This window comes from Sorex fumeus, unplaced genomic scaffold (genome assembly GCF_029834395.1).
Source record: "Sorex fumeus unplaced genomic scaffold, SorFum_2.1 ptg000051l, whole genome shotgun sequence".
Taxonomy (NCBI): domain Eukaryota; kingdom Metazoa; phylum Chordata; class Mammalia; order Eulipotyphla; family Soricidae; genus Sorex; species Sorex fumeus.
This window is the reverse complement of record NW_026606108.1, coordinates 6,582,506-6,595,678: the sequence shown is the minus strand read 5'-3', so window position 1 is coordinate 6,595,678 and position 13,173 is coordinate 6,582,506. Positions and strand designations below refer to the sequence as shown.

The window sequence follows — 13,173 nt, the reverse complement described above, 5'->3', positions numbered from 1 at the left end:
TTGGCCACTCGGCCCTGATCACGCACAGCCTTCCTGCTCCAGCCTCTACGTGGGGGCGCCAATGAAATGACTCAGGCGCCGTTCACAACCAATCGGCAGGACGCGCGGCTGCCTGCTGGCGAATGGACGCGCGCCGGGGGCGGGCCTTTCCCGCCCCTTTCCAGACCCAGCTGAGTCTGTTAAAGAGACAGACGCCGCGGCGGGCTCGGGCTCCACGGGGGCACCGCACAGTGGCCGCGGTGGCCCTCGGCGTGCGGCGGGCGCCCGTGACAGCGGCGCCGCGAGGCCCGTGACCCCGGCTCGGGACCGCTGCCGTCCTGGGCGGCGCGGCCGCGTGGCCCGGCGGGATGGGGGGCGAGGTGGGGGCCCCGGCGGGCGCGCCGGGGCGCGTGCAGCGCCTGGGGCTGGTGTTCGAGGACGAGCGCCGGGGCTGCTACGCGAGCGGCGACACGGTGGCCGGCCACGTGCTGCTCGAGGCGGCCGAGCCGCTGGCCGTGCGTGCGCTGCGCCTGGAGGCCCAGGGCCGTGCCACGGCCGCCTGGGGCCCGAGCGCGGGCAGCGCTGCCGGCCCCGCGCCCGCCTCGGAGGTGGAGTACCTGAACGTGCGCTTGAGCCTGCAGGAGCCCCCGGACGGTGAGCCAGCCTGGGGGGCGGCCGGGGACCCGGGGGGCCCGGAGAACTGCAGCCTCAGCTGGCTCTGGGGGACGGGGAGTGGGGTGCGGCGGGTCACAATGCTTGCGCGCCCCCATCTCCCACCTTAGTTGCGTGGTGCAATGAGATGGGGGGTGCTGGGTGCCCACCCAGCTGAGACCTGACTTGCACCGGGTTTCCCTGATTTCTAGGAAGCCCTGGGTGTGCGCCGTTGCCGTGGGGACGGATGGGGCGATGATCGCTCAGATCTGGAGTGTGGGGGTTCAGGGGGATGGGGAGCACCCCCACCCCCCGGCTCTGAGAACCCCCGTGGTGGTGTTGCCCAGGGTTGTGGGAGAGGTTCTCGTGCCTCCTTTGCCTCCTGTCCTAGAGGCCCTGATTCCGCTGGGTCCAGGATGAATTGGCAAAACGTCACTCCTGCCTGAGACATAGGACAGCAAGGGACATAGGACAGCTTGCCTTGCACGCCACCAGGCCGGGTTCAATCCCCAGCACCCCAGAGGAGCCCCGGCAGGAGAACTCCCTGAGCACAGAGCCAGGAGTCAGCCCTGATCAACACTGGGCTTAACCCCCAAACCAACAGAGAGTTCAGAATCTCAGTCCTGGGTTCTAATCAGAGGACTTCCTGGTGCTAAGGGAAGAACTTGAATTTGGTTCCACTCTTTAAATTCTTCCAGTTTGTTCTTAGTTGCTTTCTGGGGCTCTCTTGGAAATACCAGTCACCCTCAGCTTCCCCCCGACCCTACCCTCAACCACCATAAGAAGCAGACCTTTAAGACACATGTCCAACCTTGTCCAGCCCAGTAATGGACCAAGGCTTTCCCAGCAGTGGCCAGGCCAGGGGCCAGAGCAATGGTACAGAGGGGAGGACATTTGCCTTGCACACATCCCACCCTGGTTCGATCCCCGGCATGCCATAGGGTCCCTCAAGCATCACTAAGAATAATTCTTGAGTGCAGAGCAAAGACTATCTTTGGGTGTGACCCAAAAAGCAAAAAGCAAAAAAAAAAAAAAAAAAAAAAAAAACAAGTGCCTGGGCAGGAATGCCAGGACATGGTGGTGGCCCATTAAGATAAAGGGTGCAGACTAATTCCTGTGACCAGAAAATGACAAGGAAGTCATTCCCAAGCTCCATCCTCTCACAGTTGGTAGGAGCTAAGCTTAACTTTTTCTGCTACATGCACTTTGCCTTTTCTCTGCAGAGGAAGAAGCTGGTATGGGCCATTCTCCCACCCCGGCCCGGGGAGATTGAGGTGGGGGGCAGCGCTGAGTCTTCAGTAGGTCAGAGGCACCATCAGTAGAGTGGGCAGCCAGTCTTGCTGCCTCCGCTGTGGAGAGATTAGGCTGTCCACAGCCAGATCCCCGAGATAGGAGAGCCAGGGCAGAGCCCAGAAACTGTAGTAAGGAGCCACGGCCCCCAAAACGCACCAGGCAGCGGGGGTGAAGGTGCTTAACTTGCATGTGCCCAACCCTGGGTCGATCCCTGGCACCACATAGGGTCCTCCGAAACCCCCAGAACAGAACAGAGAGATGCTTCTGGATTCGTAGCTGGGGTGCCCTATCTTCTGTCTGCTCCGGGACCCGCTCCTGCCAGTCCCCGAGAATAACACACCACACAGACATTCATGGTGGCACTGGGCCTTGCGAGCCACAGAGAGCGTGGTTTTTGTCCAGGATTTTGGACTTTGGGCCTGTGATTCCCGAGTCAATAGAGGTGAGATAAGAGGTTTTGAAGCTGAGGCTGGCAATAAAAACTTGTGCTGGTTACAAGTCAGATCGTGGTGGCTTGTTGGGTTGGTTCCCTTCCCCCCTCCCCCCGCCACCTCCCATCCCTATTCTAAATCAAGGAAACCTGAAAATCTTAGGCTCGTTTCAAACTAACAAGGAATCGAGAGGTCAGGCAGAGAATACAGCGCTTGCCTTGCACGCCAGCACCCCTGGTTTGATCCTGGGTCCCACATATGGTTTCCTGAGCCCTGCCAGGAGGAAGCCCTGAGCACCACGGGTATGACCCAAAACCAGAACCCAAAACTGTGTGACTGCGGCAAGTGTTGCATTTGGTTTAACCAGTGTCATCTACTAGTTGATTCTGCAGAGGAAAAGCCATACCTACAAGCATCTCACTTGGAAGTGAGCAGCTTGGGGCAGGAGCAATAGCACAGCAGGAAGGCGCTTGCTTTGCATGTAGCCAACCCAGGTTTGATCCCCGGCATCCCATAGGGTTCCTCAAACAGGCCAGGATTAATTACTGAGTGCAGAGTCAGGAGTAACCCCTGAGTATCACAGGGTGTGGCCCAAAAACAAAATAAAAAAATAAAGAGTAGCAGAGGAAGAGGAAGAGGAGAGCCACTTGATAGAGTAGTAGACCCCTTGACTTATTTTATTCCAACTCTGAGCTCTGGAAAAATTCAGATTTGCAAGACATGTGAGCCTGTGGTGTTTCCCAAAAGATCTCTCTGGATAGTTCCTTGGAATTGTTCTTCTAATACCAAAGAATTCTTATCACACAGCTACTGGCTATCTCCTGGTGGCTATTAACAATGGCAGGAGACAAACAGCGAGGTGCTTCTGGTTCCTGGCAGCCTACCTGCAGGGTTCTGGAGGCCACCCCTCTCTCCCATGCCCCTGAGAAGGGCCCTTAGCAACCCTGGCTGCCAGGGGCCCACAATTTGGAGCTCTAGGTAGAAGAGCAAGATGATAGTTTTTCCCTTGTGACCCACAGTCTTACCCTCCCGCCTCTGGGGCGCCCCAAGTGAAAATAACCTGGTGCAAAGTCCGGTGACATGGTTATGGGGGCCTCATTTTTATGCTCCCTTACAGGAGAATCATAGAGGGAACATTTTATATATATATATTATTATTATTATTATTATCATGCCTGACTAGGAATACCTGTAAAGGCAATTAGAGGCTGCCCCAAAAGCCTCCATCCCTCTCAGAGAGCCCAGCAAGCTACCAAGAGTTTCCCACCCACACGGCAGAGCCTGGCAAGTTACCCATAGCGTACTCAATATGCCAAGAACAGTAACCATGACGATCCTCATTCCTTGACCCTGAAAGAGCCCCCAATACACCCTCGGGCTACTCTAGAATGCTACAGGGACGCATGGAGACGTTACTGGTGCCCACTTGAGCAAATCGATGAACAGTGGGATGACTGTGATACAGTGACCCGCAGTCACAAACACACACATTCACATACTCACATACACACACATTCCAACCATATGCCAGCACTCCAGTTCATCAGCTTCCTTCATTTCCCTCCTGTTTCGAAATAGCTAAACGTCTTGGCGATTTTTCCAGGGAGTGAGAGGTTGGTGATTTAGGGACCATACCTGGTGGTGCTCAGGAGCTTCTCTTGGCTCCATGCTCAGGAGTGACCCCTCGCTGTACTCGAGGCATCCAGGGTGATGCCGGGAGGGCCCTGGGGTTGGTCGTATGCAAAGCCAGCACCTTCCACGGGGAAAGCTCAGCCCTAGGCTGTGCCTTATTTCTTCTGTGAAGAATGAGTGTCCTCCCTCTTCCAGGGCCACATCCCCAGTGACTCTCAGGTCTGCATTAGCCGGACACGTCCATGCTGGGCCCCGAGTCCCTATGTGCATCTGCCCTCCGCGTGCCAGGCCCCACCATGGGCTCCAGTACAGCCTGACCGTCTCCAGGGCCTGCAGCCCTTTCCTGCCACGACTGTGTGGAAAGGGGCAGATACTCCTCTGCAGCCACCACACCCAGCATCCACGCACTGACACCCACGAATCCACACATGCTCAAGAACATCCGCTTCTGTCCCCCATCCACTGAGAACTCAAAATGAGCACTGTGGCGTGAGCTTGTGCTGAGAGTACTGTGATCCAAGAGATCCAGAAATTGCAGATTGCTCGCCCGGATACCTGCTCTGCACCCATCTCAGGACCGGGTTTAGAGGGTATCCGTGATCTCTGCCACGCTGCTTCAGGCACACCCCAGCTGGGACAGGCTTTGTCCCTGTCTCTGTCTCGACTGGCTGAGATATTCCCCAGTGGCCACCTAGGGAATATTTCTATTAAAATGAGCTTCTGTGCTAATACCCCACCCCCATATACCCCTTATTGTAAAGGGGGGCTGGTCCCTTCCTGCTTTCTGTTTACTAGTTTGGCAGTGCTCAGGGCTAGCTCCTGACTGCACGCAGGGATCACTCCTGGCAGGAGTCAGGGCACCCTATAGGATGCTGGGGATTGAACCCAGATCAACTGTGTGCAAGGCCAGTGCCCTCCCCGCTGTGCTCTCTCCAAGCTCATGGTTAGAATGCTAACCTCAGAGTTGGGGGGTCTTAGAAGGCTGGGGTTCCAGTGCCTTTTTATTTAGTAGATTTCTCCCCAATGAATAAAGAATTTCTTATCAGAGCTATGTTTCCCTGACCATCGGTGTGTTCAGTCTTAAGCTCCATCTGTCACAGGCAGCTGGATTGGCTCTGAATGAACTGAGGGTCTGACATGGTCTGTACCTTCAGTGGCCCTGAGGGCCTGTGGTCCATCCACACGCTCTCTGGGCTGACCCAGAGCAGGAAGATGGGGACTCCAGCAAGCAAGTCAGAGCTCTCATCCAGCCCAGTGTTGAGCCTGGAGGACCCATCCTGGCCCCCAGCTACTGACCCATCTGCTGACTGGGCAGTGATGTCTATATAGAGCTACTATCCTCTGTTCCGCGCTGCCCACGGCAGTCACCTCTGTGCCATAGGCCCAATTAAGGAGATCTTGGCCTGAGCAATAGAACAGCAGGGAGGGTGTTTGTCTTGCTCATGGCTGACCTAGGTTCGATCCCCAGCATCCCATAGGGTCCCCTGAGCACTGCCAAGAGTAATTCCCAAGTACAGAGCCAGGAGTAAGCCCTGAGCACTGCTGGGTGTGCCCTTCCACTCCCCCTGAAAAAAAAAAAATAACCAAATTAAGGAAATCTCATCTGGCAAATGACTGAGCTCTGAGGTTCAGATTCATCTTGGCTCGTTAACTGCACGGTGCAGGAATATTCGTCCGATCTGTACCCATGTAAGAGCCTGGGCGAACAAATGTCTTGTGTGTGTGTGTGTGTGTGTGTGTGTGTGTGTGTGTGTGTGTCTGGGTGCACAGGAATATTCGTCCAATCTGTGCCCATGTAAGAGGTGGGGCAAGCAAGAGAGAGAGAGAGAGAGAGAGAGAGAGAGAGTGTGTGTGTGTGTGTGTTTCTGGGTGTCTGGGTGCACAGGTGGCTGCGACGTGCCCCAGTGCCTGCCCACACATGGCAGGGATCTCTGGACTCTGACACTTTTTAGTAATTGTATAACTGGGTCATTTGGCAATTGTGGCTCTGTAGTTCGAAGCTAGTTAAACTAGATTTTTTTTAAAAAAAGGATTTGAAGCCAGAGCCATAGTACAGCAGGGAGGGCATTTGCCTTGCACACATCCAATCTGGGTTCAATCCCCAGCATCCCATATGGTCCCCTAAGCACCGCCAGGAGTAATTCCTGTGTACAGAGCCAGAGTAATTCCTGAGCATCCCTGTATGCCTACCTCCCCCAAACAAAAAAACAAATTCTAGTTCCAGGTTTGGTCTGAGTCCTTGCAGTGATCCTGCGGCCTCTGTGTCACTGGGGTTCACTCCTGGCAGTGGCTGGGGTGGGGGGGTCAGAGAGCAGGCAGTGCCAGGGATCAACCCTGCTCTCAGCCCTTTGAACCATCTCCCCACACCCCTATTCCGATTTTCATTCTATGAACAAACAAGATTTTTCATCTAGGGACCAGCGCCATAGGATAGCAGGAGGACAGGTGTTTGCCTTGTACACAGTTGACCCAGGTTGGAACCCCAGCACCACATAGGGTCCCCTGAGCCCAATCAGGAGTGATTCCTGAGCGCAGAGCCAGGAGTCAGCTCTGAGGGTGCCCCTCCCCCCACCCCAGCAAAAAAAAACAAAAAGAAAAAAACCTACAAAAGATTTTCAGTCTCTGGATCCTGGATCCAGGGGCTGAAGTGGATCTGACGACCGGAAAGACCTTCTTGGGGGGGGGGGGGGGGGAACTGCGTGGAATCATGAAGCTGTTTGATTTCTTTCTTCCAGGCCATGGCACCCTCTTACTGCAGCCCGGCAAGCACGAATTTCCGTTTAGTTTCCAACTGCCATCTGAGTAAGTGGACGGGCCTGCCCCCTCCCCTAAGTGGGGTGCAGGGTTCCCTATCTGCACCCCAGGGCCCCCTCCTCTGCCAGGCAGCCCGTCTCCAAGCCCGTTTGCAGGCTCACCCCACCACCTCTCTTAGTCCACAGTGGACCCGGGATGGGGCCTCCCCTGGCTGGGCTGACCCGGGAGACCGACTGGTCCCCTCTCCCCCCAACCCCTTGCAGGCCGCTGGTCACATCCTTCACAGGGAAGTACGGGGCCATCCAGTACTGTGTGCGGGCCGTCCTGGAGCGCCCCGCGGCGCCTGCGCAGAGCGTCCGGCGGGAGCTGCAGATCATCAGCCACGTGGACGTCAACACCCCGGCACTGCTCGTGAGTCCCCACCCCCCTCCCTGCCTCCCGGCCACCCCTGCCTGACCGTCCATCTGTCCTGCCACAGGGGCTGTCACCTGCCCACCCACAGGCATCCGCACCGGGGCAGATTCCAAACCGGACGTTAATACCAGGGATTCTGGCCCCTCGCTCAGGGCAGCCTTTTCCCCCAAAAAAGCAAAACGGGCTTGAGAGGCATTAAGAAGCCTTCCTAGTAATCGCATAATCCCTCCCTCCAATCCTCTCAGGGGGGCTCTTGGGCCCCCAGCGGCCGCATTCACAGGCCGGCAGGATTCTCGAGGTGCCTGTAATAGCAGGGTGAGGGGCAGTAATTGCGGGCGAGCATTCACGGGCCGCCTGCATTGAGGCGGGCACTATTATGCGCCCACCCGGCCCGCTCCACTCTGCGCCCATTTCCTCACATTAGCTAAGCGCGCACAGCTGTCCGGCTCATTTCCTTGGGACAGATTTGGCCACATTAAAGCATTGAACTTCTCATCATCCCCAGAAAAGCCGGAGAGAGATTGGGCGGCGAGAAGCAACATTGTAGTCGAGATGGGTGCTAATGAGCGGGGTTCTTTTATCTAAACCGTATTATCTGAATAATATCAAATTATACCTCGTGCTCTCCCAGTGCTGCCAGAGCCTGACTGGTTCTTCACTTAAATAAGAATGAATGAAATTTTTTGGCGTGGGGAGAGGTGGGAGACTGGGATCATTGAGACTCAGCGCCAGGATCTTGATGTTAGAAGGAGAGTTTTTAAGAACCGGGCTAGCTTTTTCCTGCTGATGTTTTTTAAGGTTATGGAAGGGTGGGGGAAAAAAAAAAAAGAAAAAATGAGAGTCCAAAGTTGCCAGGCTAGGGGCGGGAGCGATAGAACCGCAGGTGGCCTGGCATGTGACTGACCTGGGTTCTTTCCCCAGCATCCACTGCCAGTGCTGGGTCACTCCTGTGAGGTGCAACCCCTGTTTGTCTGGATATCAGGCTGTGTTCCCTGACTGCCAACTGGGTGGTGGAGGGGGACTTGTGTGACTTGTGTGAGGGGCTTGGCGCCAGCCCCTCACACAGATGTCTGGAATTTTCCAGAGCCCTGTGTTGAAAACGCAAGAGAAGATGGTGGGCTGCTGGTTCTTCACCTCCGGTCCGGTCTCACTGAGTGCCAAAATCGAAAGGAAGGGCTACTGTAATGGTGAGCAGATGCCTGCTAGTCCCGGCAGAGGCATTACCCTTCGCCAGAACCCCAGAGATGGTTTTCCTGTAACAACTGTCTGTCATTTCAGAGGGTGAAACATGCATTATAGTTGATTATTAAGTCTGTGGTTGGTTAATTTGGGGAGCCACACCCAGCAATGCTCAAGGGTTACTCCTGGCTCTGCACTCGGAAATCAGACCTGGGGGTGCTCAGAGAACCCTGTGGGAAACCCGGGGATTGAACCCGGATCAGCCATGTGCAAGGCAAACTCCCGCCCCACTGTACTATGACTCAGGCCCCTGATTAGTCAGCCTTTTAAGTGGGTAAGCAGATCCCCCAAACAACTCTGACCCAGTCCTTATTTTTTTTGGTACCAAAGGCTTCACCGAGAGGGGTGAGGGAGCGCCACATTTTATATCAGTGTCGCCAGAGGAGGTCTGGAGCAGTATTGCTCAGGAGGGAGAACCTGGGGAGGCGTTCGGATTCTGAGCTGGGAACTCAGAAATCTGCAGGGCTAGAATGCAGCACAGGAGACAGCTTTGCCAACAGCAGGAAGAGCCAGTCCCACACGCAGGACCTGCTCCGTCCCCACTCTGTGGCCTGTAGGAAAGGTAGGACACAGGTGTAAAACTCACCCACTCCTACTCTGGCCTCTCAGTTTATTCGTGCCTAAATATTAGCAGCTCCATCAAAGGAATTCTGTACTTGTCATCACAGAGCAGTTTAATTTGAACACAGGCACAGTGGGGTTTGTGAGCGACCTTCGGACTAACCGTGGCATTACATCACTCACCATCCATTTACCTTCAGCCTTAGCAGTCGTTTTAGATCCTGGTCATTTACACATCTGAAGAATTGCTACTATTGCTACATGGCACAAGCAAATGGTTTCAGTGCAGTACCGGATTTCACCAAATGAACTTCAGTTTGCTTTTTCAGTCATCCAGGCACAATTTCAATAATGATAATAGTAGGACAGCATATTCTTGTTTTTTTTTTTAATTATGATTTTGCCCTCCATCTGGATCTGGCAGTGCTCAGGGCTTACTCTGGGCTCTGTGCTCAGGGGTGACTCCTGGTGGGGATTAAGGAACCATATCGGGTGCCAGGGATCGAACCAGGGTTGGTCACATGCAAAGCAAGTGCCCTCCCCACTGTACTATGGCTCTGGCCCTAGGGCCCCACTTTTTGCACCCAAAGAATCAGACATGAAATGTGTGGTGGTGTCCGGGCCACAGTGATCCAACTCCGTTCTGGCAAGTTCTTGGGGGGAAATTCCAGGGCCTTGATCCTGCCAGGGGCTGAGAAAGTTCTGGAAAGTTCCTGGAGGTGCCCTTGCTCTCCTTCTAGGGGAAGCGATCCCCATCTACGCGGAAATAGAGAACTGCTCATCCCGCCTCATCGTCCCCAAAGCTGCTATTTTCCAAACCCAGACGTACCTGGCCAGCGGCCGGACCAAGACCGTCCGGCACATGGTGGCCAACGTGCGTGGGAACCACATTGCCTCCGGGAGCACCGACACATGGAACGGGAAGACCCTCAAGATCCCGCCTGTGCCCCCATCCATCCTGGACTGCTGCATCATCAGAGTCGACTACTCCTTGGCTGTAAGCAAGGGAGCCCCTGGGGCCACATCCCTGACCCCCGTCCACAGCCACGGATGCTGGGAAGTGACACTCTCAGGTGGTGCCACGGTCAACGCCAGGCGCTGAGCACAAGCACCTTTGGCTCTTCTGTCTGTCTACCAAAATGATTTCCCTGAGGGACCTGAGCAACCCATCTGCCACTCGGACAGAGGGCTAGGTGGGAACAGGCCTCATGAGGGCCGCCCCCTGGCTCTGGTGGTCCCCAGAACCACTCCCTTGGGCCCTAGTATTGATTTGTTAGCCTGGTTTGCCAAATATAGCCCCCTTGCCCCCTCATCCCCTGAGCACTGCTTGGGAGCCCCCCACCAAAACAAGAAAGAAAAGAAGGTGCATGAAGGGGACATTGCACAACTTTTTTCCCTGGGGCTGCTCTGTCAGCATGCTCCCAGGCAGGGAGGGAGGTTGGAGATAGGTCCCCATGGCAGGGAGGGAGTCAGTGACAGGCCACGGTCCCCATGGCAGGGAGGGAGTCAGTGGCAGGCCACGGTCCCTGTGGCCCAGCAGTCTGGCTCTGCTCTCCATTCACTGTGGTCCATCCGAGGTGGGCAGCAGGCCACAGAGGCATCCGGTTTTCATGAGCTGCAGCAGGTCTGACCGACATCCTCTCCCCGTGGCCCGGCAGGTTTACATCCACATCCCTGGTGCTAAAAAGCTGATGCTTGAGCTGCCCCTCGTCATCGGCACCATTCCCTACAACGGCCTGGACAGTAGGAACTCCAACATGGCCAGCCACTTCCTCATGGACATGAGCTGGTTGGCCCTGGCTCTGCCTGAGCAACCCGAAGGTAGGGGTATTGCTGCCAGAAACATCACTCCCACCCCGGGTCTGGGCGTTCAGATCTTGGGACACAAAGGGGCTGCCAACGGTCCTGAGTGGCCGAGGGGATCTCTTCTGATTCCAGCTGTTGCTCGTGAAACAGAGACAGGAGAAGAGCATTTCTGTAGCCACTTTGAATTGGGGGTGGGGGGCCCACACCAGGCGGTGCTTAGGGCTTGCCGGTGGGGTGCCAGGGATTGAACTTGGCCATGTGCAAGGCAAGAAAGAGCCTTCTGAGCTGTTCTGCTCCAGATACATTTGGATGATTTAAAAAAAAAAAAAAAACAACCTGATGCAGACACCTCAGAAATGGGTCAGTGTTGCCTGAGCTGGGCAGAATCTATTACCTGGTTTTCATGGTGACAAGAAGACAAGCCAATGGGGGGACCTGGTGGGGTTGGGGGGTGCCCTTCTTTGCCCCCAAGTGAAGCTCCTCCAGGCCGAGGGCTCGAGACAGTTCCGCAGAGCCTTGCGGTGTTCCTGTGGCTGCGGGCCGCTCACTGCTCCCCACCCCTCTTGTGCCAGCGCCCCCCAACTATGCCGACGTGGTCTCAGAGGAGGAGTTCTCCAGACACCCGCCAGCCGGGCCCGAGGAGGATGCCTGCTGCCCCATGCTGGCCTGCATCCAAGAGTTCCGCTTCCAGCCACCCCCTCTCTACTCGGAGGTAAGTGGGGCAGAGGAAGGGACCCCCCTCCCATATCCCTCTCTGCTCTGTGTTCAGGCTTCTTTGCCTGCAGCCGACAGCTGGTCTGGGGGAGTTGGGTGGTGGGGGACAGGGATTGAGCAAACACGGACCTGGGCAGTGGTGGGGGCACCAAGACCACGAGCCTTTGTGGCATCTGTGTGGACTGGGGGGGCGGAGGTGGGAGGGGTGCACTTGGGAAGGGTCCCCACCACCCTTCTCTAGTCAGGGGCCTTCTGGGGCACGCTGGTGACCACCTGCACCTCCCCACAGGTCGACCCCCATCCTGCTGGCATAGAAGACTCACAGCCAGGCCCCTCCGTGTTCTGAACAGACCCCCGTGGAGCACGGGGCCCTCCCCTGCCTTTGGGGGGAAGAGGGAAGGAAGATAAACGTGAGACTGAGGAGCACCGAGCCTGGGAAGGGGTGCGCAGAGACACTGTCGCGCTCCGGGCTGTGGCCCCAGGGAATTGGGCACAGGGTGGAGGACGCCCCACTGGGGATAGACACCCCCATGGGAAAAGCAAGGAAGGAGGCGGCAGGACCATCGTGCCGGGCAGCCTCAAGAAGGCCCGGAATTTTCATGCCATGTGGCCCCCTTGGGAGGCTGGACATGGGAGTGATGGGGACTCTCTGAGTAAAAGACACCCCAGTCAACACCGGTTAGTTACCCCTGGCATCAAGCTTTCCTGATCTCAGCCCACAACCAGGTTCTGGAAGGTTCTAGAAAGGAAGTTCCCCACCCTCAAGGGATGTGCTACCCCCAGCTGTACAGTATTAGGGAGGCTGGTGGACCCAAGGGACAGTTCAGTGTGGGACAGCCTGTCACATCCCACTCTGTTCCCCACTGAGGCCGGGTCCCTCACCATCTCTCCAAGGAGCACAGCTGCCAACTAGGGTGTTCCTCATCTTTAGGACTCAGGTATGGACGGCGCCAGGGCCAGACTCCTCAGGCTACCTGTGTGGTACGTGCTAGGTCAGGCCCGAGCCACCTTGTGGAAGCAAAATGGGCGCCCCACCTCCCCACCCTAAGTCAGACTTGGTCAGGGAGCTGCCATCCGGTCCTGGGAGTGGGCCAAGGGATGAACATGCCAGAAAGTATTCTAGACAAACGCAGCATCCCTGGAGGGTGGACGTAGCCTTTCGCACAAGCCTGGGAGATGCAAGCTGACACCCCCCCCAACCCCCACTCTGTTGAACTGTGACTCTGTTTATGATTTTGGTGCAATATTTAATTATCATTTAACCTCAGGATCTTTAAAAAAATAACCCACACAACTGCGTGGTCCCCGGCCCTGGCCTGCCCCAAGTCGGGGTGGGGTGGGGTCCTAGGCCACTTGCTTATTATCCTTCTGTCCAAGGGCCCCTGGGGGCGGGAGTGAACGAGGAGACTTCAGCAGGACACTGGACTCTGACAAATGGTATTGTCCTCTGACTTGGCCAGAAATGGGCCTTCTGCCCTGCCCGCTCCAGGCCTGACATGGATGGGGCCTGTTCATCAGGGATCTGTCTCGGACAGGAAGTGAATGTCCGTGTGTCTCCCCACCCCCGACTGTGGCTAGGGGGCCAGTGCCCTCCTCTGGGAGTCCCTGATGAAACTCAGTGCAAAGACAGCATTCCCCCCGCCCCCGGCACAGCCAACACAGTCACCAAACTCCCCTCCCTCCCTCGGGGCCCAGTGGG

At 56.3% G+C, this 13,173-nt stretch overlaps 1 protein-coding gene across 2 annotated transcripts; it reads left to right on the top strand.

Annotated features, from left to right (window-relative positions):
• Positions 1-210: 210 nt before the first annotated feature.
• ARRDC4 (arrestin domain containing 4) lies at positions 211-12,759 on the top strand. 2 transcript variants are annotated; one of them, XM_056124515.1, is made up of 8 exons: positions 211-633; positions 6,722-6,788; positions 7,004-7,151; positions 8,239-8,341; positions 9,695-9,951; positions 10,613-10,775; positions 11,333-11,472; positions 11,764-12,759. In XM_056124515.1, the coding sequence occupies exons 1-8, from the start codon at positions 348-350 to the stop codon at positions 11,818-11,820; spliced, it is 1,221 nt and encodes a 406-aa protein (XP_055980490.1). In that variant the 5' UTR covers positions 211-347; the 3' UTR covers positions 11,821-12,759. The 2 variants fall into 2 exon arrangements, with proteins under 2 accessions (XP_055980490.1, XP_055980491.1); XM_056124516.1 differs by lacking the exon at positions 10,613-10,775.
• Positions 12,760-13,173: the final 414 nt, after the last annotated feature.

Coding starts and splice junctions, on each gene's coding strand:
- ARRDC4 (XM_056124515.1), top strand. CDS start 348: ATGGGGGGCGAGGTGGGGGCCCCGGCGGGCGCGCCGGGGCGCGTGCAG. Junction 6,789..7,003: donor AGTTTCCAACTGCCATCTGA/GTAAGTGGACGG, acceptor AACCCCTTGCAG/GCCGCTGGTCACATCCTTCA. Junction 8,342..9,694: donor AAGGAAGGGCTACTGTAATG/GTGAGCAGATGC, acceptor CTCTCCTTCTAG/GGGAAGCGATCCCCATCTAC.